Below are 27,645 nucleotides of genomic sequence, written 5' to 3' on the forward strand. Positions count from 1 at the left end.
ACCATAAGTGGTACCTCTAGTCGTGCCGAGAACCCAGACGTGCCAGTCGTGCCTGCCCGTCGCAGTGTGGCAAGCCTGGAGACCCTGAAGTGGGCGCAAACTGCCCGCCCCACGATTGTGTTGCGCCTTCCATACATTCCGCCATTCTCGCAGGCGATGCCGTCAGCCCTGAACGGGCTGGACTGCCGCTGTGCATGACTAGACATGCTGGCCGCCCTGGGATATACCTGTCGGCGATGTCGTCCCGTGCACTGCACTGGCGGGACCCCAGATTGAAATCTATCCCACCGTCTTTCCAGCTCCCCGTCTCATTCCTTCCTTGCCCGAAAGGGTCCAATTACGCAAGCCCGCATCCGCCTTTCTACAAAACTCATACTTGAACCCTTTGTGTCGGCTCAGTCCTTGTTGGTCTCAGGCACGCTAGGCCCTTGAAAAGTCCCGTCGACGTCCTTGCCGTGCGTCCCTTTGCCATTGCGATTCTTGCAGGCGACAAACAAACAAACGATCCTCTTCGATCCTGGAAGTCAACCCTACCTGGCGACGTCAGTGTTTTCATTAGCAAACAGTACGCCTCAATTCAACGACACAGTAGCAACTAGTACGACGCTCTCACGCTGCTGCAGACTTGCAATTGCCGGCATTGTCACACCTTAGCTTCATACTCAGTCTACACATACCGTTGGCCATGTGTCGGTTTCTGGTAAGACAACAATTTGCGACTCGGTGATCGCGTCCAGAAACGCCTGCTTATTGAACGGCAAATCAACAGGTATACAAAGGAAGCGACGAAATCCTGCTCTCCAAGCTGGTTCTCGACCCTGCCCATTCGATTCTCAAGCAGTCTTTCGATTCGCGATTGCGACTGGTATGCTCTTCCCCCGTGTTCGCCCCTTGCAACCCTCTCAACGTTGAGCACCGTGACTCACCACAATGTCACCGCGCAGGATACCCGTCGCGGCCAAAACAATGCAGATGGCTTCGGAATAGGATTCTACACAGATCCTAAGCTCGGTTCGGCGCCTTGCCTGTTTACATCAACGACCCCCGCATGGAACTGCCAAAACCTCCAACGTCTTGCCTCCAAGACCGCCTCACATCTCGTATTCGCCCATGTTCGAGCTACCACCGAAGGCACCCTGAGCGAGGACAACTGCCACCCTTTCTGCCATGGAAGTCTTATGTGGATGCACAACGGCGGACTGGGAGGATGGAAGTACATCAAGAGAAGACTTGGCGAGCGTCTTGCCGATAAGTGGTACCTGGGTGTGGCGGGCGGAACCGACAGCGAATGGGCCTTCGCTCTTTTCCTCGATACGTTGGAACGTATGGGCTTCGACCCGAGCTCGCAACCCGAGGGTGGTTTTGGACCGACTGTTTTGCGAAAGGCTATGCTCAGGACGATTGACATCATCAACGAGCTGATCGACAATATCCCAGAGAGTCTAGTACACTCGGAGAACATCGACACCCGTAGTCTTTTGAATTTCGCCCTTACAGACGGACACTCGATCATATGCACCCGATATGTCGGTAGTTCCACGGACGAGGCTGCTAGTTTGTATTACTCCTCCGGGACATTGTGGGAGACGAGGGAAGCAGATCCCGAGAACCGGGACTACCAGATGGAAAGAAGCGATAAGGGGGCTGACGTCGTGCTGGTTGCGAGTGAGCCCTTATCCTTTGAGAGAGGTATGTTTGATCAGTCTATGCCAAATCAAGTGCTCGGGGACGTAACTAACAAGCCGTATAGAAAACTGGGTAAACGTACCTACCAACTCGATCTTGACTATCCACAATCAAACTGTTCTGGTACATCCTATCAAGGACCAGTATTACGAGCAAGATCCCCAGCAGCGCCGCTCTACGGCTTTCGTCAGTTCGAAGGGCTTGGCCGCAAATGAGAAGACGTCATCACGCGGCCCTGCCACAGTTCTCATGCCAGCCATCGAGATCGAGAGTCCCCAACAGCATGCCCAGAAGAAGTTTTTGGGTCCCACAATACCATCATTCACCCCCAACCCGGTCCGAACAACCACAGATACCGCCGTACCTCGAAACCGGATGCCGCTAGCAAACGCTGAATCAGTGAATAACCCGTCTAACATAGCCGATGTCCGTAACATCTCGGCACCTCCGCAGTTACTACGGGCAGGATCCCAGCAACCACCGGCACAAGGGAATATCAAGAAGAAGCGTGCCTCGTTAACCACCGCTTTGGGAGAGGCCTATTCAGCAGCCAGCATGGGCTACAGCCTCACCACCACTTTGACGAACAATAGCACAACCAGTAGCATAATCAGCACAGAGACGGCAACAAGTCCCGTTACTCCAGAAGCGGGCAGGTCCGAGTTCGGAAATCCGAATAAGATTGCTCAGTTCTTCCCAGAGTTGACGCCATACCACTGAAATACCCTTCAGGCGAGGTTTTCGTCCTAATCCCACACAGCGGTGGGGTTGAATTGGATGAGCCGCTCTTTGTGTTGTTGTTTCTTTCTTCTATTTGCTTGTAGCTTCAGGAAAGGCGGGTCTATGTCTGGCGTTGGTGGTTATGGGTCTTCCCAGGTCTATTTGGGTCTGAATCTGGGTTTGGGTTTAGGCTCGTCTCGATGAATAGCAGCAAGCAGGCGTTACGATGGTGTTGCGCATCAAACCCCTTACCATGCGGGTTCGAGGAGTGAAAGGGGGATGTCTCGTGTATTAGTGTATCTGAAGTACCTAGTCTTAAAGTAGCGATGGCCCTTGCGCGGCTCGTCCGTGACAGGATGATACTCTCACAAACTGTAGTGACCGAGATTTGTTTTTGTTCACGAGCCGACATCGGGGGCCTTTGAATGAAGGTGAAAGTAAGGAACCCGTTTGTTCGGGTGAACGGATATAGCCATTCTGCAAGATGAATGATATGAGAAAAGGACCTTTGAGCCAAGCGGGTAACACCATCAAACTGTAAGGCATGAAAAGAACTCTTTAGGTATCTAAGTAAAGGTAGTGGCTACTGAATTGATCTGAATCCTTCAATGATGTTTGTTGTATGACCGGTCCCATGATGATGTATACTCATACACGCTACTACCACCTTTGTCACCAACCTGCCGTGCTGACCTTTTGTTGTACTAGGTTGGAAACTAAACAGATTACCCATCATGGCATCGACACCGCTCTTCACTTCCACTGCTTCTTCTCGCTCCTGCCACAGTGAAGCTTACTCACTTCACCTCTTTCCAGCCCCCGCCTTTCTCCTAGCCTTACCAGGCCTAGGCGCAGGCTTGAACTTCTTGGGCTTGCCGCCTGCTGGGCCGCCCGATTTCATCTTCCTCGCACTGAACCCGCTCACGTCGCCCGACGAGAGGGCGTCGTTGGATTTGGCGTACTTCTTCTTGCCGCCGAAGCCAAACTTGGCATCCTTCCGTTGCCTCTTGGCGTTGGGCCCGCCGCCCTCCTTGCCGTCGCGGCCGCGCTTTTTGCTGTTGTTGCCGCCAGGGCCGCCCTTGAGCTCGTTGTCGACGGCAACGTCAAAGAGGTCTTCGGCTTCGTTGGCGCCGGTGGGGCCACCGCCGTCCTTGCGCTCTATTTAAGGAGGCGGAGGTTAGTTGGCTTCAGTTATCATCAAGTTGGGGAGGGGAAGGAAGAGGAAGAGAACTTGTTATGGAATTAAGAAGGGAAGGGGAAGGAGAAGGGTAGGAGAGGCACGTACTCTTCTTGAGAAGATTGATCTTTTCGAGTGTGTCACGCTTCTGCTTGGCACGCTCCTGTTGCTTGGCCACCTGCACCTGCTTGCCGAACTTCTTGAGGTCGCGCTGCTTGCGCGCCTCGGCCGAGGCCTTCTTGGCCGTGGCCTCCTCGATAAGCTTGGCCTTGACCTTCTCCATAGTCTCGTCGCTGCGCAGCGTCTCGGCAAAGTAGTCGGTAGGGCGGGTGAAGGGGACACCCTCCTTGCGGAGGAGGGCGCGGCCGACGCGGGCGGCCTCGAGCGCCTGGTTCATGAAGGCCAGCTCGCGGGCCAGGTCGTCGTCGATCGAGGGGATGGACTCCTCCGTCACCTTCTTGGCAACGATGGACTGGTGGAAGGCGAATGGGACTTTGTCGGTTGTGTCGAGGGCGAAGCGCTTGAGCGCCGTCAGGAGACCTTGCTTGTTGTTTATTGTCTGGCGCGCCCTCGAAATGGCCTTGACTTCCTCTCCTTCTTCTCCGTCGACGTCGAGCTCATCAATGTCGATCTCATCCTCGTCCTCCTCCTCGTCGCTCGATTCCTCGGCGGCCTTCTGGTACTTGTTTGCCTGGATGCCGGCGGCGGATTGCTTCTCGTTCAGGTCGCGCTCGAATTCTGAGTCGGAATCGGATTCGTCAAGTGCATCAAGATCGAGATCGTTGTCCTCTTCGTCGTCACTACCCTCCTCAGAATCTGAACCGGCCTCTTCCTGTTGCTCTGGTTTCTCGTCGGCCTTGGTCTGAGTGGTGGTTTCTTCCGCCTTCTGCTCCTCCTCGACATCCATCTTGTCCTCTACAGGGGTTTCTTCGACGACCTGCTTGGGCTTTCTGCCACGCTTCTTCTGCTCCTTCTGGGGCTTCTCTTCAACAATCTTCTCGATCTTCTCAGCCTCAAGAGCCTTGGTGGCCGGCTTTTTTGTGCGGGTGGACTGTCGCGGCATTGTGATTATGTGGGGTTGCTGTACAATCGATTTGGATGATGAGCTCGAGAAGCGGCAGCGCTTGCAGTTCTGGAAACTTTTTTTTGACATGGCGGCTGCCATTACCCGATAAGATAAGCCTGGTGGGTCGGAGGCGGACCCAAATGTGGATGCTTGGCGCCCGGCATAGAGGTATCCACAGCCCAGCTCCTGGAAGTGCCCTTCACACTCTCTCTGAATCTGGCACATCAAACCCCAACCCTCAGGTTACGAGTTACAATGGGCCTGTAGTCACGGTGATGGTCACCCACCGAACTGCGTTTTCTCGGTGATCTCAAGATTGATTGCTAGTGTATATCACCATGCCCTGTGTATCTCTGCCCAGTTTCTCGTAAGCTACCCGCAGCCTGTGTCAAGGTGATTCAACACGAGTCTCCTGATACATCAAACTTCGCGTTCAGTGGAGGAGCCTTGTCCCGCGCAAACATCACGAACCTAACCTGGCCGAAACAGATCAGAAATATGTCTGGGACGTCGAGCTGATACATGTAATGGGATGTAGTATATTTTCTCGGAGCCGAGGCCATTCCTCCGCGTATCTTGCCTTGATGATCGATCAAGCGTTCCATTTGCAAGTTGACAGCTTTATCACTAAAGTCAGTTGCTCTGAAAAGTCTTACGAAGAGGCATACGATGATAATGAAATTCACAATCATAGAGGTAGTCACGGTCATGAGAGCATCCAAAGATATGGTGTCAACCGGGGTTTTTTTTTTATTAAAAGAACTAACACTCTTCAAATCCTTCAACCAAGCCAACTCACCCCCACAATCCCTCCCCTCCGCAAACCAAGATCAGAAAGATACAGTGAAAACTCCCCACATGGTCCTCCCCCTCCACAAATTTCATCCCGCGAGTCCCCCCTCCCTGCCAAGACAGAAAGGAAGACTTCCCTCCTCTACAGTCCTATCCAAGAAAATTCCAAGAAAGTGCGCAAAGAAAAAGGAGTGGTGAACCAAGCGCCATACCCAAGCCCGTGCAAGTCCCACCCAACAAAAGAGAGAAGCATGTCGCGAAATAGCTCCCTCCCAGCAGATGGAAGAGGTTGAGGTTGGAAGGTGTGAGTCCGCCGACTCCCAGGTGACGTTTGCCGAAGAGTGTGAACCAAAGAGAAGTTGCTGCATCGTTTCCCGCCGGCGATGTCCTCAGTCCGCAAAGGGTGTTTGGTGTCGAATCAACGACAAAAGAGAGAAAGGGTCCAGAAAGATAAGGTGAGTTGCCTGAGTGTCGAAAATTGAAGAGGGAAAGCTCCGTGTGGACGAAAAGTAGTCCCGTGTGAAGTTATCCCCAACAAAAAGAAGCGAAAGTCGTTTATGTGAAAGGATGGTGTGTGTGATGTGTGCGGATGTATATCCCCGGTTGACAAAGGTTTTTTCCATTCCCATCAAGGAAAGATCCTCACCGCTCCGGATGTTGTCAGTGGGTGCTCCCATTGTGCAGAGTCCACCATGAAGCAGAGACAAGAAGCTTCCTAGGCGAGGTTGCTGTTGTGGCGGAACGAGAGGTGGGCTTTTCAATCATGATAGAGGGAAAAGCAGATTGCTGGTCTGACGTTGAGAGGCGAGATACCGATCTTCACTGGTTCTCATCGAGTGATGTTGCGAGAACAGGATCACTCAGGTGAGATGGGTGGTTTGCCAGAAGGTTGCTGAAGGAAAGCTGGTTGGTATCTGCCTCTCAATGCTCTCGTTGGCCCTTCAAGGCGCTGTGAGGTTATTTACATAACAACGCAGTAGCCGTTGAAGTTCATGGTGGTCTGGGGGACCTTGGTGGAAGCAGCGGTGGAAGGCATGTTGATGGTTTGTGGGTTGTTTATTGAATGGATTCAAAGGCTGTTGTGGGATGAGGAGGAAAAGAAAATCCAGACTTGGGGAGGAGGAGACGGACGTTCTTATAGATTTTTCACTTCGTTGAATCCTCTAACAACCGTCAATCTGAAGTATCTCCTCCAATCTTGCCTTGGTATCATCGCTCTCAGACCAGAGGGGGAAGAATGACACTGCACCACCGGCTTCGCATTGCGCAGCCTCTTTGGCAGAACGAATGCGGCTTCGATGGCAAACAAAACGACGGTTTTGACGGGCTATCCTATTCTCTCATGTGGTGAGCGCTTAGTATTGTGCATATCTTGAGATTGTGCTCACCGAACAAGGAACCTTCTCTGCCATCTTTCATCCCTTTGCTTGCAATGGAGGCGTGCCACTGGATGATGTCGAGAGATATCATGAAGACTTGCACGTGGCACTCGCGTGTATACAAGCCCGACAAGGTTCTAGAACGGAACGTCCTTGTGCCTGATCGAAGTTAATCATTATTCTTGCTTGTTGCTATTGTAGTGTACGCATACCGCTTTGCGCAAATGTTTGGCAGCTACTCAGGGGTTTGTTTGGTTGGCGACGTGTGGCGCTTAGTATTGTTCCTCCTTCCTATTGTTTCTCCGCCCCATGGAAAATAAGACTCGAGTCAACTCGACACTGACAATGCCGATCGCCCCAACTATGCATGCAGACCCTTCTTTCTTCAGTTTTGAAACATTCAGGTATGGCTATAAAGAGAATGTGGTATTGTGTTGCAGTGGTTGCGTGTGCATCGTCATCCTCGGAAACGGCCGTCTGTCGCCGTGAAGCGCCAAGGCTGGCGATGCGAGACTGGGCTATGAGTTCTATTTCATTTTATTCTTTCAAAGAGGGCTGATCAATATATACAAAGGTTGGTAGTTCGAATTGTTTCGTTTAGAAGCGAGCAAAGGGAAGCCTGTTCTTGTCAGCGAATGCGTGGCGGCTACAGCAACACAATATGACATACCACTTTCCCTTGAGGGTGATGACCACCCACGAGGCGCCAGTCTCGTCGACTTCTTTGTCAACGGTAGTGTTGAAGCAGATGGCGCTCATGATTCCGTCGCCAAACTTCTCGTTCATGACCGCCTTGAAGGCATAGCCATAGTTCTGGACGATTTCGTACAGACGGTAGATCAAGGGCTCAACTGGAGGCATGGGGCCTGCCCGGCCGCGGTCAGGGAATCCCATCATCTGCTTGGCAATGGCTTCCTTAGGAACACTGAGCAGCTCGGACAGCTTGTCGACATCCTCGGCCGAGGCCTGGACTTGCCCGTAGAACAAGCCGGCAACGGCAACTTCACTCCGCCCCAGATGCTGGGCAATGGCCTCGAAGGTCAAGCCCTTTTCTGTCTTGGCCTCAAAGAGCGTCTGGGAGTAAGCCGGGAGGCGGCTAGCGGTCGAACTCTGTGTGCCTCATCACTTAGTATTGGACTTCTTTGAGAAGGGTTAGACAAGATCGTACATCGAGGGAAGCGAGTCTCTGTTGCTCAGGCATCTTGTTTTTGATATCGGCGAAGCGTGTAAGATCAGTTGCAAACAAAAGGTAAAGGGGATATGTGAAGTTAATCAGAAGTCCGTCTTATATAACAGCAAGGTTCTCGTTTATTTTATATCAAGCCAATACACACTGCTCGACCGGACCGCACGGTTCACGATCGACTGAACGTCATGAACAACACAGCCGCGAGGGGGCAGAGGGGAATACCAGTATGCCGTACCAATCGCCGAGGGGAATTATACCCCGCGCCCCGCCTTTCCTCTTCTCCTTGGCTGGCCGATGTATGTGGTGCCGTCGGTCGATCGGAGAAATGCCGGAGACTCGGGAACAGGCTCCATATACTAGTAGAGAACCAAAGTGCGCCGAGACAGGTAATCGCGACTGCCGTTCCGATCGGGGAACAAATCAACAACAACCTAAGTGATCAGAAAGCGCATGCCCGATCCCGGTTACCTATTAAGCGCACGACAGCCGTGGTACACTAGCTCTCAAACATAGCGGGTATTCTCAGCGTAGACAAAACGATTCAACGTCGCAAACTGAAGTGATCTATGACACCCGCCGCTGTCGAAGCCATCCTGTGGAATGTGTATGGGGACCCCTGGGTGGTTGCCAAAAATCCTTTTTGATAGATATTTGATCTGATGATCAAGTACAAGAACGGTGAACGGCAACCACTGTTGAACGGCAGGCTTGCAGTGTGATGTCAAGACCAGCACATGAAGTGAATATTGCGCACTACTGTGTAAGTGTAGTGGATTTGACGGTACTTACATACCGTGACATGTTGGCATTGTTTCTTTCAATTGTTACGGTGATGTCGCAAGTGGGGTTGCAGCAGTGGATCGATCTCAAGGTCTGGTGGGTTTTGCTGGTGGATCCTCCTGTCATGGAACAGCCCGGAGCCCCCGTCGCTGGTGGACGTAGAGACGCACGAGCCCCATCAGCTAAGTGGGTATAGATCTCTTATCTTATCCGGTGTGTGGGGAAATTTTTTGCAACATCGGACATTGAATCCATCAGGGACCAGCATCATCTGCCCAACCTTGACATCGGCTGAAGCAGTGCAAGAAGACAATCCAGGACAGCAAGAAGCCTGAAACATTTACGATGCCTCACAAACACACCCGCCGCGAGAAGGACCTGTCGACGTAAGCAAACAAAGGCGTGTTATACGATCAATTGATAGATACCTGACTTCCGACACAGCTTCGACCTTCCTCCAACTCAAATTGCGAAGCCGCTCCCGCCCACGACTATCTCCAAGAAGAAACAGCCTGTACAAAAGAAAAACACCGATGGCATCCAGAAGACTTCGTCCAAAAGGAAACGAGCACCTGAAACTCAGGATGCGCCGCGCGCTTTCAAGCGTCTGATGGCTTTTGCCGAAGGAAGGAAGCCGCGTTCCGGGCTCGACAATGGCGCACCGCCACCCAGCAAGAAGGCCAAGAAAAAGGCAGCTGCCGCCGCCGCCGCCGCCGCTTCCAACGAGACACCCGCTCCCGAGAAAGAACCAGAATCAAAGCCCGAACTCAAAATTCGACCAGGCGAGAAGCTCTCCGAGTTCAGTCAGCGTGTAGACGCCGCGCTACCCATCAGTGGTTTGGTGAACAACAAGGCCAAGAACGGTAAGGATCCGCTCGGTCTCAAGATCTGGCGAACGAGGAAGGAGATGAAGATGCACAAGCTTTACGATGAATGGAGGGTACAAGACGCCAAGATCAAGGAGAAGAGAGAGGAAGAACTGGAAGAGCTGGAAGAGAAGGAGATGGAGGAGGAGTCTATGGGCGTCACTTGGAAGCTGAACATGGAAGCGGGGAAGAAAAAGAAGAAGGGTAAAAAGGGCTCTAGATACCTTGGCGAGTCTAAGGAGAAGGAGGATGATCCGTGGGAGGAAATCAAGAAGAAGCGAGGCGAGGCCAAGGTCGGTCTCAACGAAGTGGCGGATGCTCCTCCCGAGTTGAAGATTCCTAGCAAGAAATTGCTTGTCGGCGGAGCGACGGTCGATGTCGAGGGAATCCCCAAGGCTGCGGGAAGTCTACGGCAGCGTGAGGAGCTACAGAAGGTCCGTGAAGACGTGGTGGCACAATACCGCAAGCTTATGGCTGAGCGGAGACCTAATACGCTCGTATAGCTAGGCTGAGGCGGATTGGGTAATGGCTTGTATTTCAATGGAGTCCTGTATGGCAGCACAAAATGTTGGCATGCATCTGATAAGGTTTACAAGGAGCGTAATCAAATTCTTTGCAGGGTAATGCCATAATACGAAGGGATATTGACCAACCGCGCGCTGCTGGTTCAGGTTTCGATGCAGTGATCAAATTGTTCCTTTGTGGTAGCCCGGGTAGTGCATTTGATGGTTGCCGACGGGAGTGCTATGACATCCCAATTCGGTGGGTGTAGTCACCTGCCAAAACCTGTCATGTCGGTGACAAGAAGTGGAAGTGAAATGAGCACTACCTACCCCCAGGTACCTACAGGTACCTAGGTACTCGTCATTCGTCATCGACCTTCGCAATCGGGGAATGGCAAGAGCATTACACTTGCAACTCCCAAAGGTCGGGAGCTTCCTCCAATTGCTTCCCACCCTAGTAAACAACATAGAAATGAGATAAAAAAAAAAAAAAAAAAAAACATTAAATTAGCGGAGGATAAAAGAAAAAGAGAGAGAGAAAAGGAAAAATTCATTCCCCCACACAACAACGGAACCGACGGACCTGGACCTGGCCAGAAGTTGCGAAACGGAAAGTGCCCATTGCTCTAACAACTTAGAAATTTTCAATTGCCCCTCGTCTGCGACTGCCATCTTATCTCCATCTACTGCTCGTCCCCCTCCATTCACTTGTACCGACAGAAACTCGAAACAGCGGCATTCCTTACCACTTTGCACGGATCCAGTTTGATAACCAAAGTCAAAAAAAGAGGAGAAAAAAAAATTACTGCCCTGGTTGCACTCGAAGCGAGATCCTTCCCACCCAGAACGACACCACCAAGAAATCAACCAAGCTCCCCAGTCCGCCCAACGAATCGCTCGCCGCTACCACCTAGCGAAAAAATTGTATCGCGAGAGATCTTCGGTTCGAGCCCCAGCATCAAACTTTCCACCATCCTTTTTTTTATCGCCGCATGCCGACCGTCATGCACCACGGTTCTCACTCATTATGAGCGGCGTCGGTCTCGAGGTTTTGCTTGAGGGTCTCATCCCCGAGATCGCCTATTCCGGAGAAACAGGTGAGTTCTCTTTATTTCCTCGTTTTTCATCCTCATTCGCCTTCATACCTCCAGCAAGAATCTCGATTCTCTTACACCAATATCCCGCCGCGCTATCACCCCTTTGGCAACAAATATTACAAGACTTGCATAAGCTTGCGCTGCTCTTGTTTGCAGTCAACCCGAGGGTGTCTTGTCGCAGACAAGTAGAAACGTAAAGTGATGCATCTTCGAGATGGACTTGAGTACTAACTCAGTTTGATATTGCAAAGGCGTGTCTGTCTCTGCATTGCTGAAAATTGTCCGTCAGTATCACAACACTCTCGACGCGCGGCAAGATGCAACTTCAGGAGAAGATATCGCTGCTGTGGCGGCGCAAATCACACAGAAAGATGAAGAGAAGCTCGATGAAAGCTCATTCTCACCGGCCGAGATGGTATCGGCTCGCTGGGCCTGGGATTGGCTGCGAACCCGACCCCAAATCTTAATCAACAAGAATAAGCGCTACAACAAGCTTGAGCTTCAAGAAGTTCTCGCTCTACCGGAAGCCGCTGAGAGCAATGGAGCAGAAGTCGATGGCGAGCCTGCCGACAACTTCAAAGAACCCGCACCAAAAGCAAAACAGCCGGCGTCCAAGCTCAGCAAAGCAGCTGCTTCTCATCAGAAAGCCTCCAAATCGAGAGTTAGAAAGGCGTTACTTACTATTCGGCCTCGAATCTACCCTGCCGAAGACCTTGTTTGGCAGACTCTCACTCGCCATGGTGTAGACTACAAGAGAGTCCCCGTTCTTGAATGGAAGTGTTTGCTTGGCATTGCATCTGTTAGAGACAAAGGCATTTTGCAGAGCGACCTTCGAAGATTAGTGGATCAGGATAAGCGCTCCCTTCCCAAGCGAACCGATTCACTTGCCAGGAAAGGCTACATCGCAAAGCGGACCATAGTAGTGTCCAAGATGAAAACTAGCAAGCTCTGGCTTATCGACTTCGCGCCCCCCATTCTGGAGACTGAGACTGGTGGTCTTGATTTGTCGGTCGAAACACTTACCAAGGACCTGGAGCCCGTTACCTGGCATGATCGGTGGACGAGGGACAACATCGACATGGAGGCTTTCGCTCGAACCTTCGTCGGCGTCGTCAAGGCATGGCAAGTTATTCGCTATGCCGATTTGAGGTCCAAGATGGGCGTCGTGGGGAAACACTGGCAGATGAAAACCCTTGCCAAGAACTGTCAACGTATCGTCGACTTGGGTGTTCTCAAGTACACCGCTGCCACCTTTCCTGGCGCACGTAAAGTCTTCAAGGACTGTCTCAAGTTCATAAGGGACCCAACCGACGAGGAATGGGAAAAGTTTCTTGCCACAGGCAAGAAGACATCGCTCTATTCGGATGCCACACGCCATCGGGAGCCCAAACCTAATGCGCTGGCCCTCTTCGGAAAAGCCACCAAAGCCGATGAGGCGGCGAAAAATGAGCCCAAGCCCAAGCGTCGCCGTATCTTCCCTGGCTGGACTCCAGAGAAGCCCCTTGCTCAAAATGTATTCGAAGTGATACAAAGCGCAGGCCCAGCAGGAGCCTCGAATCCCCAGGTCAGCGTTGCCACGGTCGGATACGCCTTCCGCCGATACATGGCAAGCCACTTAACCAAGGTCGCTGAAACGCAGCAACCACCGCATCTCAAGCATTTTCAAGTTGTAAGCAGACTGGAGAGGAAAGGGAAGACTTCTGCCTACATGTTTTCTGTGGCAACTCATGCTGCTGAAGATGATACCGAAGACACCCCACCCGCTGCGGCCGGTGCCAGTGCCTATGGCTTTGGCCAAGTACGAGCAAAATCGTTCCCCGAAACATCGGATCTTTCGCTTACGGAAATCTGCCGGTTGGCCAAGAAACCTCGTTCGATGGCAAAGCGAAAAGGTCGCCATTTGAGTCGCCTTGAAGCCATGTCACAGACCGAGGCCGAGGCATCCAAAACCCCAGACGATGTTGTCATGTCAGGACAGCCAAACTTTGAGCCCATAACGCCAGTAGACCAGAGTGTGAACGGAGATGATGCCAACGCTGAAAACCTTGCAAGCCACACAGAGACTACGTCTCCTGAGCCTATGGAAGAGATACCACCTGGTGCCTACAGAGGGATTCCTGGCTCTCTTAACCCAAATCCACAGACTACTGGACGACCCAGAAAGTCCATTGTCATTGTGTTTAGATCGGATAGGCTGAAGGACCTCAGCTTCTTGGGTACTTCTCAGGCGTCTGGCACGGATCGATCTCCGGCATCCTCCATCTTGGGAGGTACCAACCACCCAAAGACCGTACTGAATGCGAGCTATAATGGCATTTCCGGAAAATTGACATTCTCGTTGGAAGGCCGGGCGGTTATATTCGACAGGGATCTGGAAGAAGCTGGTAAAGAACCTCTCGCCGTCAAAGTTGATGATATGCTGGATGATCCGGCTATACGGGACGTCCCTGGGGCAGACGGCAAGAGCTTGGTTGTTGTGACCAAGGAAAGTAGTGATGGGACTCCTTCCTGGACCTTCGTGTTTATTTTTGAGGACACGGACGAGCACAATCAAAAGGCCCTGGCAATTCAGAAAGAGATTGCAACACTCAGAACAAATCAGAACGCCACAACACTCAGAACAAATCAGAACACCAGCCAGCTCATAGCTGCTGAACCAACAACCCCTCAGAGTATTGTAGATGATCTGGCACCAGCGAGAGGTGGAGCTGCTCGCGGTGGCCGTGGTGGCCGCGGTCGTGGGGGAAGCACCCGAGTCCGAGGAGGCCGTAGGGCGCAGATGCTTGCAGCCGACTCAAAGCCATACAAGTGCGAAACATGTGGTGGTGCTTGGAAGAATGACATTGGACTCAAGTATCACCAAACGAAAGCTCAAACGCCTTGCAACCCGAACTTCGACCCTTCTACTGTCATAGAACGCGGAAGAAAGCGACGGAGGATCATGTCACCGGAGCGTGATGCTGCTTCTCTAGCGTCGAATGCTGGAGATAATGCAACCGTACCAGTTGGCACCCAACCGGAGAAGGACGGGCGCAGAATGCGAAAATCATCAGCTCGCTCACGCACCAATGTCAGAGCCGGTGTTCGAGCGATCCAGAATGCCGTAATGGCTTTTCGTGGGTTGAATGTCGACAATGTCATTGAAAGTGTAGAAGATGCTGCTCAACTATCGACTCATCAGCAACATCGAGGAGCCAGCGGTCCTCTATCTTCTCATGTTGCCCATGTTGCACCTAAGCCCAAATGTGGAGGAATCATCAGTAACTTCTCCAAGGAAGATGATAACCTCACAACACCCAGCAATCCCGGTAGCCAACACGATGCGACGCTGATTCAGCGTCTTGTGGACGCACAACAAACACCCCAGCGTGTACAGCCATATAGTCATCAAGATGAACACCTCTCTATTCCCGGAGTTGATGCTAGTCTTGGAAGATCCCTCGTGGACCAAAGGAAATCAGACCCCTCAGTCCAACTGTCGGCGTATACCGAAATACCGTACCAACAAGGCCGTCAAATCGGTACCAGCGGTTACGCCTCCGATCGTGCTTCACCTTCTTCCAGAGTTGTCCAGATTTCGTTGTATCCTGATCCTAGCAATATTCAACCCTCATACGCAGGCCCGGGCCCACACTCTAACCAGGGACATTATGTGCAAAGCCACCAAGATGTTCATGTTGCTTCATATTCGTCACCCCCTCAACCCTCCCGGTATTCACAGGAATACGGTCACGCACTGGATAGTCAGACAGTTGATGAAGCATACCCGGAACCGTACCCAGTCAACATTCAGCAGCATCAACAGCCTGCCAATCAAGTTCAAGTTGAAGTGGCGCCGTTCATTCCTTCCAAAGACTACAGTCGTTTTTCTACCGAGGCCAAGAAGAGGACCGCCCAGGCTCGTGACATCATTCTGTATCTTCTGGACAACAACTTTGGCGTCTTCCCTGGGGGCAAATCTTTATTCTATGCCCTGACTAAAGTGTACCTTCGGGCGTTCAGACACCAATCTCCTCCAACCTGGAAGAATCATCAGGCCGCAATCAAAGCGCTGGAAACTCGCCATCTAGCTATTCTTCACACCCACATGCTGAGGACGGAGGCGGGCAGGTTCATTGAACTCTCTCTTATCTTGAAAACCGGCGTCAAGACCAACGATCCAATGCCAATGAAGGTCAAGAGAAGGATGAAGGAGAAGTATCCAAGCCTCTATATTCCCACAGCATTTTCACCGACGCAGGAAGAGCTCGCCACTTTGGAGGAACTGTACGAGAAACCTGCTGGTACTAGCAAAGAAGAGCGCAAGGTCAACGCAAATGGCCAAAAGTTTCGAAGCAGGAGAAAGATTGACGAAGTCGAAGTCTTTAACGCGCCCTTTTACACTCAGCACAACGATGAGAAAGTCCGCGACTCTACGGATCCTCTCTGGGTATTGGAATCTGAAAAGGCCAGCTCCTACAAGCGCCCAGCGGGAGATGAGCTTTCGGACGGCCACCCAGAAAAGAGAGCAAGATTGGATGAGCGAGGTACACCAAGCAAACGTGACGGCGCGCATAATGACGATTCGGATGGTTCCACGTGGGAGCCGGATCACACATCCCCCTATCAGACAGGCCCGAGGAGGAGGGGACGTCCCGCAAAGCTTTACGCACCAACTTACACGAAACACATAACCGACCAAGATGAGAATATCGAACCCCCTTCAGTCATTGAGGCGATCAAGGCCTACGGCCTGTTGCCGGCTAAGTACGGCAGTAAGAAGAAAGAAGCGGCGCTCAGAAAGTTGCACAAATTACTTCCGCATGTTGGTAAAGTGAGAAATCCAGGATTGGGCAGCTTGCCGCCCTGGTTCTTTGACAACCGTCTACGACCTATCGAGAAACGCGTTGTTGAGGTCCAGTTTCTAGAACCTAACCTCGACATCCATGAGGCCGGTGCTTCCACAGAAAAAGGACAGTCGAAGCAAGCAGCGAAGTCAGTCCCATCCAAGGACGTAGAGTCCACAGCTGGCGGTGATGCCACATCAAATAATGAAAAGGCTGAGGGAGTCCATAAGCCCGTAGTATTTCAGTTCGCGCCTTGTACTACGATTCAAGACGAATCACGGGGTTCTTGGTCCTCAAAGGGGTGGCAATTCTTCGAGAACCACAATGGTAGTTTTGCTGTTCAAGGTTGGATGCCAGATCTTGACTCTCTTACAGAGGAGAACCTACCTCGCAGTGCTGAAGCGATGGCCAAGGGCCCAGGGATTGTATTCAACCCCGATAGCTGGAAGGATCCGGAATACGGGAGAGTCACCACACTCATTGACAAGTGCGTGGCGTGGGAACGCTCTTCACCTGGTACCGCCTTACTCACAGCCAATATCGTGTCGTCGAAACCTATTTTCATCAACATTTCTTCATCGACGACCAAGGCTAGTATGAAGAATCTGACGCTTAAATGGTCAGAGGATCGACAGTTTGGCTTGGATACCTTGCCGTATGATGACGTTGTTCAGGTGGCGGACGACGAGTCGCTCCCGTATGACGGTGACAGCCCCGACAGAGTCATCGTACGGCCTGTCCGGGCCACTCGCACGACCCGGAAAACTGAACCGAACAAACCTGGACGAAAAGGCCACGGAGGCCGGCCTCCCAAGATCAAACTTCCTGCCATCAAGACGGAGCGTGAGCACACAGCTTATCCCACCACGGACAATGACTTCTTGCGGGTTTCCGGTGATCGTTCACTGGAGCTGGACTGGAGCAGCGATAACGTCAAGGTTACCGCGTTTGTGGTCGTCACTACACTGCTGGGTGGCGTTGACAGGGTGGTTGATTGGGGTTTGATGATGAGACTCTTCCCCGATATGACGCTCAGCCAGCTCAGGCATACTTGGGGTTCTTTGAAGAAGGACCGTATGTCAAGTATTGTGAACCTGACTGATAAGTTCAGACGTGCTTTCCTCAAAGCCTATGGAGTGGGCGTGCCGAAGATCAATTTTGACAATATCCTCGAATACGATTGGAAGTGGCTCATCAAGTGGGCTTCCAACCTTGACGAGTTCCGTCATGCCGACCTACCGAAATCCAGGACTGCTCTCGAGAGAGACTATAACGTTACCGGAATAGGAATTGAGGATCGTGAGTGGCGAGAGACATACAACCATCCGCAACGTTCGGTGTTCAACAAGTTTCAAGACGCAACGTCGGAAGCAATGGCACTGTTAATTGATGAAGACGGCAGCAAAGAACAAGACGATATCAGAAGAAGAGAGTTGGCACTTGCCATGGCATTCATGCGATCATTATGCGTGACGCCGATAGAGACATACTCAAAGGAGCACATCAGCAAGCAACGCAACAGCTTATTCCCCACCCTCTCTAGAGCAGAGGTCGAGGGTCTCATGGTGAAGGGCGTTGATCAACTCCAACGTGAGGGTATCATCTCGAAATCCAACTCCCGATTCCAGAATGGCTGGCGTTGGCGCATTGCCAACCGAATCACCGACCTGCTCGACAAGGTTGCACACGAGGAAAGACTCGCTCAAGCCCTCGCCTACAAACGGGAACTCGACAAAGCCTTCCGGGCTGGTGAGAAGAAACGTGTCACATATATCACCAACGACGGCATGATTATGGCCCTGCTCAACATGCAAGCCTACCAGCGCGTCCGCATCGAGACCACAGGCCAGCCACACGTACCTATGGGTTTCGAACCGGGTAACTACGAGACGAGAAAGTATACCAAGAAATACCTTCACTTCCGCATAGATGTCATCCCTACGGAGACCTACCGCTACGACGACGATCAAGAGCTGGTTGATTTCCGCAAGTGCATCATGTCAGCACCACCTCCTAACATGGGACCAGATGGCGCGACGCCCATCTGGTGTGATGTGTTTGGCCGAGTTGACGCAACTCGGTGGTTGCGCTATCTGTGCGTGGTACTTGTCACGATCGCTTCCAAGGGTGCCATGGGCCCTGAGGAGCTGTGCAAGACGCTCAAGCCAGCGATAATGCCGTTTGAAGCCGAGCTGATCATCAAGTGGGCCCAGGAGTTGGGTATCCTCGGACAGCAGTATGAGGGCACGGCCCTAACGGTGATGGAGTGGTGGTGGATGGTCTTGGACGCGCAAAGGCAAGGTCTGGAGTCTGGTCTTGCTGGTGCTGATGTAGCAGAGGGAATGAGGACTAGGAGAATGTTTCCTGGCATGATGAAATTCTAGCTTGACCACTGGTGTATCCAAGACGAGAACTGAGATGAAGATGTCAAACGGATCTGAGAAGATTATACAGCTTGTGAAGGAAGGTTATGGCTTCTCAGTATTGCTCAGAAAAAAGATGTGCTTCAGGTTTTTGTGGCCGAGGGAGCAACTGTTGGAGTAGAGACGAACATTGAGAAGGCAAAGCAGCAGATGTGAAAGGAGAAGGGGAAAGGGGAAAACACGGATTATGAGCTCATTTCAGATCTACTACTACCATTACATGATACCCAGCAAACTATCAGTTTAGTAGTTTCATTGCAAACTATTTGTTGAAAATCATTATGCACATGCTGTGACGATGTGGGTTTAGGTGTCTTTGCTTCACAGCTCATCGTCTTTCGGTCAGTAATGACCGGCAGATCTCCAGTGTCGTATGTTCCTTTCCTGCATCACATCAAAGCGTTTCCCTTTGCTAATTCGAGTTCTCGCACACACTCTTCTTTACGGTGTTTTTAGGCCGTCCAGGAACATGACTCTCTCCAGTAGCTAACAGGCTATTCTGAGGTATCTTCCGTCTTGACGAAGTGTGTAGAGCAAGCATCACGATGAGTGGAACATTAGTGATGGCTTTAGACGCAACGGTATATGCCTGATGTCTGTGTCACCCCTTGGCAGTAACGAAGTTGACTACCATCATCAGATGCTTTACTGTGTAAACAGCAATGCCAATACCGAACTGGCTCCGAAGATCTCAAGAGATTTGCCGCATTTCGAGGAGCATAATTGGCAGATGTGACGGGTTTGTCATCCAACCATTTACACAACTCGTTGGTCAGACTGAGAACTATAGTATCTCATGACGTACTGCGACTTTGTGATCAGGACACTGACTATTATCAAACTCACTTTTGTATCACTGATCAACTTTCTTTCTGCCAAGATGAGATAAAGGAAGATGAAAAGGTTACACAAACTGAAGGGCTGGTTGCTCGGCTTTGAGGATCGCGGACAAGTAGGATCATCGAAGTAGCGAAGAGTGCCATTTGGCAAGCCAATAATGAGGGGAGGCGAACACATCCCTCCCGGACGGACAGACAAACCGCTCTCTTCTGACCGACCCAGGCAAAAGGGAAGGAAGTGAAGCAAAGAGGGAACGAACGAGGTGACGAAGGAAGGCACCCGGTTGCCTTTTCCCGGATAGAGTGAAAGGGGAAACCGCCGAGCCAATGGCACCTGCCGGTCTTCTTCGTATACATTCCTCGACCATTGGTCGTTTGCTCGAACCGGCGTCGTAACACAGTTCGACAAGAAGTGGTCAAAGAGAAGAACACGTGAATCGAAGTTCCCATCTGCTGCATGTACTGCTCTTATGCCGGGAGCTTGGAGAGCGGCAATCAGAAGAGGGGTTCCGAAACTAGCTGGCAGAGGCTGCCAGAGTCCAGACAAATGGAGAGGATAAGAATGCCAACATTGCGACTGCTTGCTGCCTGGACCGTAATCAGATGATCTTTCATGCAGCACCGACGCGAGGAAGGAGGATCAAGGTGGTATACCAAGCATATAAGATGACTGATATCATGAAATGCGTGTCTGTTTCGCTCAGTAGCGGTACATAAAGGTTCAGAGAAACTTGAGCTTGCCGAAGTACCGTCTCCGCCTGCCAGCTGGTGTGGGTGATACCTTCTTCATTAGTTCTGGGTCGTTCCCTTGAGGCAACACTGCATAAGGTACGGAGGTGCTGGCAGAGCAAGACAGGAGGAGGGCGATGTCGGTCAATCATAATGATTGAGGACTTCGGCTGGCCAGCTGAAGTGCTCCTTGTTGGGCGATCTCCACAATGTCCAATCCGGACCTGGTAACAAGGTGTCAGGAAGATGCATTGCAATCGGCGTGCTCGGACTAGCACCGTCTGGTCTGTCTGTCCCGCCGTCATGCATTACGAACAAGTAGCAACTAGTCCTGACACCGTTATAGGCACTCGGGCCTGTTCCTTTCGACGAATACGGAGGTACCAGATAATATGTTCAACTGTGTTGTGTACACGGTAGGGAGGGGCGTTGATGGTCAAAGAAAAAGGGGCATCCATCATGTAGATGAAAATAGGAGTCAGAGAGGCGTCAAGTCGCGCAAAGGCGGCCAGTCCCCAAGCGCTATCAAACGCTGCCAGAGCTATCGATAGGACTTTTTGTGCGACATGAGCTGGCCAACCCCAGAGGCAAACGCCACATCAAATGCCAAACCGCTGCATGTCGCAATCTCTTCCCAACCTCCAACCACTAACGACCACCGCCTGGGAACAACCACCAAAGCGCGCCCAACGAGAAGTCCACGATACACTCGACACACCTCGCCCAGACCTGCTCGGAGGAGGCACCTCTACATTCATCTCACCGTCATGGCCTAGCGCGTTGCGGCCGTGGATGAGCTGCGTCATGCCAGATATCTCCCAAGGTAGTCGAGGGAGGACAGGTTAAGTTGACCCAACAAGCTTCTATCATGCCCGCTTGATCAGGCTTTCAGGGGTCGAGTCTCCTCCCAACCACACGCTTTTCCCCATGGTTGCCTTGCCGACATCTCCTGCATGTTTGCCCTACCTGTCTTCCTTTTCCTTCCCCCTCTGTCGCTTTCAACACGACAGCCTCCATCCTGACCAGACCTTCGGCATTGCCTGTTTCCGGTTCTCTTTCGGCCATCTTTCTCTAACACATTGCAGGCTATCCAGCTTCCCCGCGGTTCTTATTCCCAGAACAATCTCGCTCTATACGAATTCTCAAGCCACAGGGGACATGGAAACGGGAGCTGAGGAGCAAAGAACTCCCACAGTGGCTGACAGGGCATTCGCGGAAGAGGAAGGTGGTCGAGCCAGAGCCCCAATTCATCCCAGGCCAAGACCTTCTCCAGGAAGGCAAATAAAATCAAGATGAGACAGCAATTCCTACATGAATACAAAGCACCAGCTTGCAAGCGCCGGCGCGCAGTGGTATACGAGAATCTTGGCAGAAGGTGCTGTGGTAAAAGGTTAACAAATAGATCACTGCCTACCTCCATCCTCGCTTTTCGACAAGGGACTGCCTCCCCCAATTCGTCCCATAGAAGCCTCGGAAGAGCTTCCAACATACCCTAGCATGCACCTTGTCAGCACGAGCAAAGGTTGCTTATTCCATATCCTTCCCGTATCCCCATTTCAGCTGAAGAGGCCGGAAACAAGGCGGCGACCCGAAAGCAATGCAGACATCCAGATACCCAGCACTCTGGCATGCTGAGCCTCACAAGAAGGCAACCTCCATAACGCATGTTTTTTTGCACCTGCATCTTCTTTTGCGCTTGCTTTGGTCAAGGCTGGCTTCACTTTACTTTGCATTGTCGCTTCCCTGATCTTACTTGTCTCACCTTCCACTCGCTCATCCAGTGGACAGGGGCCTCAGAGACGTGAGGAAGCCAAGAGATGTTAGGAATAGAGTGATACTTCGGAGAGTACGGTGCTCTGTCACTATCTGAGAAAATACAAAAAAAAAGCACCAGGAACCAGGAGGAGACGCCACGCGACCTCTATACCTAGGCCCTGTTGGTGATTGTAGCTTGTGCTACGCCCTGTGCCCTTTCCGTATGGACAATGGCGGGAGGGATTTTCTTGGTGGCGGAAAACCTGGGAGTCTGTTGTGCTAACTTGACAAAGTAGCAGAACACAGAGCTGGAAGACTCTGTCGCCTGCGGGAATATTCATGGAATCGCGGTTACATTTAAGCCTGTACACAAAATCCACTGCGCGGGGTCTCCGTCTTACCGCCGTTTGGCTCCCAAGTCTATGTGCAGGAGGCTTTCAAGGTCCCGAGTCACTGAGATATGGTTCTATCAAGAATGATCTGTGTTCCATACTTGAATGACCTCGGAGAGATCAAACTGCCCTATTCTTCGTTTACGGAAAGCATGTGAGCGACCACCCACTTATTACAAAGAGCAACATGATCTCGAACGATAGGTTTGGGCGTGAGGGATCCTCTACCCGGTATTACGGTTTGACAAGGAGACGTGAGAAGACAGGAACGCATGACAAGCATTGCCTGGAACCAATGAGAAGCACGACTACAAACTTACGATGCCACGATACACTTGGTGATGTACATCGAAAAGAGTGACTCGAAGATGGGGAATCACGCTTTGCGACACGGTCCTCCGGTCTTCGGTTCCTGACCGGAGCAGACGGCCATCCATGGTGAGCTCACCGTTTTCACTCCTCAACAGGGTCAACCCGCCTTGGGTCTTCCTCCATCATACCAGGAGCCCGATCGAAAGCACGCCATTTCTCTGTTGATGGTCACGAAGTAGGCCACGCATGTGTGCTTACGCATGCGAGTGTTTGTGTTATTGATATCGGTGCCTCTATGTCAGGCAGTCAGGTGTGTCTGGCTCTATGTAGGTATCCGGGTTTACTGCCCGGTCGTTCCCGCTTGAATTGCCCCAGACTGTCGCCGGCGCATCCTTCTTGCTGCCTCAATCACCATTCATCCCGCTGTGTGCCATCTATCTTTCAACCGGGCGGCTACTAAAATTACTGGGCGATGCGAGAATGGTGTGCCTGCCAAAGAAGTGGAGCGAGATCATGGGTGGTGTCACGAGCCTCATCATGTTTCATGCAACATTCTCTTTACTACAACCTATCTGACGGGTCCTCACACCACCCGATTAAGGGAGATTGGTGGTTCCCCGATAGTCTATCATGGGGAAATGAGCATGGATATTGTGATGACGACTAATTATCGCCAGGCTGGGCCGTCAAAAGAGTGTACCTTTAGCCATAACCGAGCCTGTCATATTATTATCCCAGCGCATGTAAGCACCCATCCATCCATACAGACTGGCACCCTTTATCCATGTCTCTCTTGGATAATGGCATCTGGGTTTTAAGGCAACCTGACACCCCCAGAGCGTTTGGTCGTCAGGCTCACACACACCGGATACTTGCTGGAGATTATTCATTGTCTGGGTGGGCTATTGGTATCACGACAAATAGCAATCTTGGAATACTTGCTGTTCCATTTCCTCCCCAAGGCCCTTTCATTATGCATCTTCTTGGTCCCTTGCTTCACTGGTCTTTGAACAAAAGCTTACATGGCGACATCTTACCTACATGGCAATATCTGGACTTCTAGCTATGTTGAGCTGCAGAGCGTACCGTACGAGGAAAGGTCGACACCCATAAACAGCCATCTTTTTTTGTTGTATATTGCGTCACCATTGGGTAACGATGCTTTGGAACCTCGTGGTGTCAAGTGTCTTTGGGGGGAGAAAGACAAAAACAGAACAAAGAAGGGGGAAAAAAACCCCTCGAGAAACAAGTGCTAGTTCAACCACAACACTACCGCTTCTACTTACTCAAGCGGTTTTGCTCAAACAGGTGTAGCGCTATGGTTTAGTTTTGATTGCAACTGATCGCATGCTTGCCAACGTGGCTATTCTGATGCTCGGGTAGCTTGAGAGATAGATATTGGTGGACTCAGAAGCATGCTTTGGACTCCCGCGCTGAACTTTGCTACTCTCAGTTAGACTCGGAGTTAGATAGGGTTGAGTGAAGCAGTACTACATGACAGATCGCCCTCCCTCTCATGAAATTCATCCTATCTCGCTGGCATGCTGTCTGTTTTTGTTCTTAGTGAGTGTCTCGATGCCTAGGTTGACTTCCGAAGCATGCCATAGCAGTCCGAAGAAGCGAACGGAGCAAGGACCCTCACAGGGTTTGGCAAGAGGCATCAGGAGATTGTTGCTCTCATATCTCACACTGTAGGGCCTGTCCCATCACGGGTCAGACGACCGAGAGAGTGAGGTTCGACAACGAAGAGAATAGAGCCAGTGGCATAGCGAGCCAGGTAAGTGACCCCCGATGATGACTAGTTAGACACCAGCTAAGTCATCTTGAGATAGAACATAACTATGTTGAATGTGTAGCTAACGACGTTGAATGCATATGACTTGTGTAGATTTTGACCGTTCAGTGCAATGGGCTCGGCAAATGTTGTGACACCAGACCGGCGGGAATCTCCCCTTGAGCAACGGCGACAACAACGACAACGAGGATTGACCTGTACTTTACCGAGCCCGGCTGGTTATGGCTATAGAGAGGGCATTGATAGAGGCAGCAATGATGACTCCAAAATTGTTACGGTACGAGCCTGAAATGAGCAGTTATGGGCTGGTAAAGACCAAAACGGTATGAAAAAGGCTTACTCTCCGCGGTCTCTAAAACTTCACTTTGAATCTAGGTAGGTAAAAAAAAACACTCGCCAGCCACTGTTCAGTCCCATTGCATTAACGGACAGTAGCAAACGACGGTAGTCTAGTCCCTTTCAACCATTCATATACTCTCAACCCAGCTCACTGGGCAGCAAGGAACTATATGGGCCTTCCCGGCTTGGTCGCTCTGATCAACCCCTATCCTAGCTCAGGCATATATTGCATTTTGCCCATTGCGTACAACTTGTTGTTTCCTTCCCCCATGTCTTTCGCCGTTCCTCTGACTCTCATCTTTGAGTGTGCGGTGACTTGAAAGTCTCTGCGATGCTTTTTTTTTCCCGACAGCTTTCGGTATCAGGATTGATTGCAAGCTAGAGGTCATGTATTTGCCTCTACATCTCGTCTATCGAGCTACCGTACCGAACGCCACTGCGTATAGGAACATATATCCTTATCAAAAATCATGGAGCAGACAGGCGAAGAGAGCAAACACCATGCAGTCTCATGACGTGACATGTCGTATTCCTCGCCTTCTAGCCCAAAACAAAGAGAATGGTATTGGTTAGTTGGAAGTCCCTTCCTTGCCGAACCAGCCAGCCCCTTCTGTTCCACACGGAAAAATGTACTGATTCTTTCCCTCCCGATTTCGAGGAAATCTTAGTGTCAATGTGGCTTCTCTGTATATGAGCAATTAGTCAACAATATTTCTCCTGTCGTATATTTTACGTTGTGACTTCCAATTACTGCCCAAGGTAGCCAGATTAAGGTACAGTTGACTCTCGCCCATTTCCCCTTCCAAGTTCTGTCTTGCGTCCTCCGCCATTGAGACTCTATACTCGGAGTATCTCTCCTTGACATTTTTGGGCAAGAACGGCATAAGAGCGTTCGTTATATGCATCGGAAATTTTGAGCTGAAGGGCATGATGACAAGCTGAATGATAGACTCTTCACAGACCATACCTACATGTATGGCGATTACATCCCGCGAAGAAATAAACAGCCCCAAGATGGCCTATCTGGGTAAGTCCAGGACAAGAACCCCCAACGGCCGCTGACAATTTTCCCATAACAACCCTTCCGGCATAAGCAACCCAGAGCTGAAGAGATCACGACAACTTACACATCACGGGAGACAGGTGGTAGATGATTGATCACCTATCCCAGACATCAAACCTTACTTGCCTCTCTTACCCACCTAGCATCCACCATTCAATGTTATCTACTATAGTTCTTAAGTAACTCGACGCATAATGATTGAGGTAGGATTCCATCCCGAAGGCCACATCCTGGAGACCGAAGAGAACGCACGAAAGGAGAAGAAAAATGATGAATCAGGTGTCATCGATGTCATCATGAAAGCTGGGCACAGGTCTTGGGTTACCTATAGGATGTCTCTGTGACAGAACTGATGTGGGGGGGATTGAGGAAAGAGTGATGAGGGCATCATGGGCCTTGGCGGTATGACTTTGCTGCGACAATGGTGAGTGATAACTCACTTTCTTTGTTTGGTAGAGACATTGTTGTTGTGTTGGACTGTAGCTGTCGCGGCTTCCGTGTTCTAACCCACAGCTGCTGTGTTCACCCGGAAAACACGGGAAGGCAATCACAGCCCACCAGGCCTGGTGGAGGTTTCGTGGGACCTGACCTTGGGAAGATGCGATTAGTTGCATACAGGCTTCTAGAGGTGGGCGTGTCAGTAATGCTGCCTATAATGACAGAAATTGCTTATAACCATAATCAGACAAGTAAAAGGAAATGGAACCTCGTCCACATCTTATTTCCCTCTGAATCTCACCCGTACCACCAAATCTAGATATCCGCGTAGCAAAAGCAGACAGAAATATGGTCACACACACACAGGTACACACACACATGCACAGAGATGCCTGAGATCCGTCAACAGGATGACATTCTCCCCTCTCAGGATGTACCACCTTCACTTGTAAAAATCGTACCTAATAACAGATATTATGGCAGATGCCTACCACTTTATCACTCCAGCGTTCAAAGCAGACAGATACAAGTCTGGTTGCAGCCGAGGAACCAATGAAAGGCATGCTGAATCGCGGCCGTACCCTGTCTGCGTGTAACCAAGCTTGACTGGACTGTAACGCTTTGGGATCTTGCCTTCGCCAAAGATCTCCTCCTGGGAGGACTGTCGACGACCTTGAGATTCTTTGTAAAGCCTGACACCAGTGATGTCTGTTAGACTGTAACTATCTCTACGTAACGGAGTATGTCCAAGATCCATACCATCCGCCCTGCTTCGGTAAGGCAGGAGCATCGATTCGAGCGTACCCTCACTCCTGCAGTAGGAGGCTGTGGGCCATAAGACAAGGCAGGGCCTCCTCTGACACACGTCCTGCATGTCGCCTCACCGACCTACTAAATAGCGAGGGAATTCGGTGTTCGGACGAAGGATAACCGAGGAAGAACTTGTACCATCGTATTAAGCCCTCGCAAGCCTACTCAACCCCACGTTTTATCGTCGACCTACACTAGTATCGATCAACCCCCTTGTTCATCCCCCTTGTCTCCTTCATCCCCCCTCGCTCGCTCGCCATTTCCATGAGTGGAATGCCACCCTCCTAGCGAGATATTTTGATGGCAAAAGAGGAAAGAAAGGCAATGACATGGGTGCAAAGATCGGTCGGTTGATCGATGAGATGCATGTCAGGTTGTTGGTGCCGGCCAACTACCGGTTGAGGGGCCTTTACCCTGGAGAAAAGCGGTTAGAGGAGGGAGAGAAGGGATGGGGAAAGAACATGGATGACCTGGACAGAGGATGGTACTGGATCATTGATGTACTAACTGATAACCTGAATATTAGCAAGTGTCTACTAGAGGTATTAAGGCAGCAGAGATAAATATGACAGTAGTCATACTGAGGACAACGAACTCAACAGCACGGGAAGATGCACACATCCACCAGACAGATTTGCAGGACGCCCTTCCGCTTGGTGGCTTTCTTCT

General features: G+C 51.1%; 9 protein-coding genes across 10 annotated transcripts; 4 read left to right on the top strand and 5 right to left on the bottom strand.

Annotated features, from left to right (window-relative positions):
• The first annotated feature begins 137 nt into the window (after nt 1–137).
• NCU01256 (glutamine amidotransferase) lies at nt 138–2,838 on the top strand. The gene is made up of 4 exons (XM_955680.3): nt 138–700; nt 770–865; nt 945–1,689; nt 1,751–2,838. The coding sequence occupies exons 1-4, from the start codon at nt 686–688 to the stop codon at nt 2,404–2,406; spliced, it is 1,512 nt and encodes a 503-aa protein (XP_960773.3). The 5' UTR covers nt 138–685; the 3' UTR covers nt 2,407–2,838.
• Nucleotides 2,839–2,924: 86 nt separating this feature from the next.
• On the bottom strand, nt 2,925–4,702 carry NCU01257 (hypothetical protein). Its single transcript, XM_955681.3, has 2 exons — nt 3,692–4,702; nt 2,925–3,564 (listed from the first exon to the last, which is right to left on the bottom strand). Exons 1-2 carry the CDS (start codon nt 4,644–4,646, stop codon nt 3,209–3,211), a joined length of 1,311 nt encoding a protein of 436 aa, XP_960774.1. The 5' UTR covers nt 4,647–4,702; the 3' UTR covers nt 2,925–3,208.
• Nucleotides 4,703–5,374: 672 nt separating this feature from the next.
• Nucleotides 5,375–6,535, bottom strand: mfa-1 (mating factor a-1). The gene has a single exon (XM_011396530.1). It carries the CDS (start codon nt 6,475–6,477, stop codon nt 6,403–6,405), a length of 75 nt encoding a protein of 24 aa, XP_011394832.1. The 5' UTR covers nt 6,478–6,535; the 3' UTR covers nt 5,375–6,402.
• Nucleotides 6,536–6,974: 439 nt separating this feature from the next.
• NCU01258 lies at nt 6,975–8,255 on the bottom strand. 2 transcript variants are annotated; one of them, XM_011396189.1, is made up of 3 exons: nt 7,989–8,255; nt 7,491–7,930; nt 6,975–7,439 (listed from the first exon to the last, which is right to left on the bottom strand). In XM_011396189.1, the coding sequence occupies exons 1-3, from the start codon at nt 8,019–8,021 to the stop codon at nt 7,418–7,420; spliced, it is 495 nt and encodes a 164-aa protein (XP_011394491.1). In that variant the 5' UTR covers nt 8,022–8,255; the 3' UTR covers nt 6,975–7,417. The 2 variants fall into 2 exon arrangements, with proteins under 2 accessions (XP_011394491.1, XP_011394492.1); XM_011396190.1 differs by having other exon boundaries at nt 6,978–7,930; nt 7,989–8,206.
• A 791-nt stretch (nt 8,256–9,046) lies between these two features.
• Nucleotides 9,047–10,310, top strand: NCU01259 (hypothetical protein). Its single transcript, XM_955683.3, has 2 exons — nt 9,047–9,175; nt 9,234–10,310. The coding sequence occupies exons 1-2, from the start codon at nt 9,135–9,137 to the stop codon at nt 10,156–10,158; spliced, it is 966 nt and encodes a 321-aa protein (XP_960776.1). The 5' UTR covers nt 9,047–9,134; the 3' UTR covers nt 10,159–10,310.
• Nucleotides 10,311–11,185: 875 nt separating this feature from the next.
• On the top strand, nt 11,186–18,734 carry NCU01260 (hypothetical protein; the record flags this gene model as incomplete). The annotated part of the gene is made up of 4 exons (XM_955684.2): nt 11,186–11,255; nt 11,412–11,440; nt 11,545–17,380; nt 17,477–18,734. 4 exons carry the CDS (start codon nt 11,186–11,188, stop codon nt 18,463–18,465), a joined length of 6,924 nt encoding a protein of 2,307 aa, XP_960777.1. The 3' UTR covers nt 18,466–18,734.
• A 1,960-nt stretch (nt 18,735–20,694) lies between these two features.
• On the top strand, nt 20,695–21,692 carry NCU16993 (hypothetical protein). Its single transcript, XM_011396531.1, has 2 exons — nt 20,695–20,913; nt 21,158–21,692. The coding sequence occupies exons 1-2, from the start codon at nt 20,865–20,867 to the stop codon at nt 21,355–21,357; spliced, it is 249 nt and encodes an 82-aa protein (XP_011394833.1). The 5' UTR covers nt 20,695–20,864; the 3' UTR covers nt 21,358–21,692.
• A 58-nt stretch (nt 21,693–21,750) lies between these two features.
• Nucleotides 21,751–22,656, bottom strand: NCU01261 (hypothetical protein; the record flags this gene model as incomplete). Its single annotated transcript, XM_955685.2, has 2 exons — nt 21,751–22,247; nt 22,540–22,656. The coding sequence occupies 2 exons, from the start codon at nt 22,654–22,656 to the stop codon at nt 22,185–22,187; spliced, it is 180 nt and encodes a 59-aa protein (XP_960778.1). The 3' UTR covers nt 21,751–22,184.
• A 3,997-nt stretch (nt 22,657–26,653) lies between these two features.
• On the bottom strand, nt 26,654–27,040 carry NCU01262 (hypothetical protein; the record flags this gene model as incomplete). Its single annotated transcript, XM_955686.1, has 2 exons — nt 26,654–26,874; nt 26,971–27,040. The coding sequence occupies 2 exons, from the start codon at nt 27,038–27,040 to the stop codon at nt 26,654–26,656; spliced, it is 291 nt and encodes a 96-aa protein (XP_960779.1).
• Nucleotides 27,041–27,645: the final 605 nt, after the last annotated feature.

This window comes from Neurospora crassa, linkage group V, assembly GCF_000182925.2.
Source record: "Neurospora crassa OR74A linkage group V, whole genome shotgun sequence".
Taxonomy (NCBI): Eukaryota; Fungi; Ascomycota; class Sordariomycetes; order Sordariales; family Sordariaceae; genus Neurospora; species Neurospora crassa.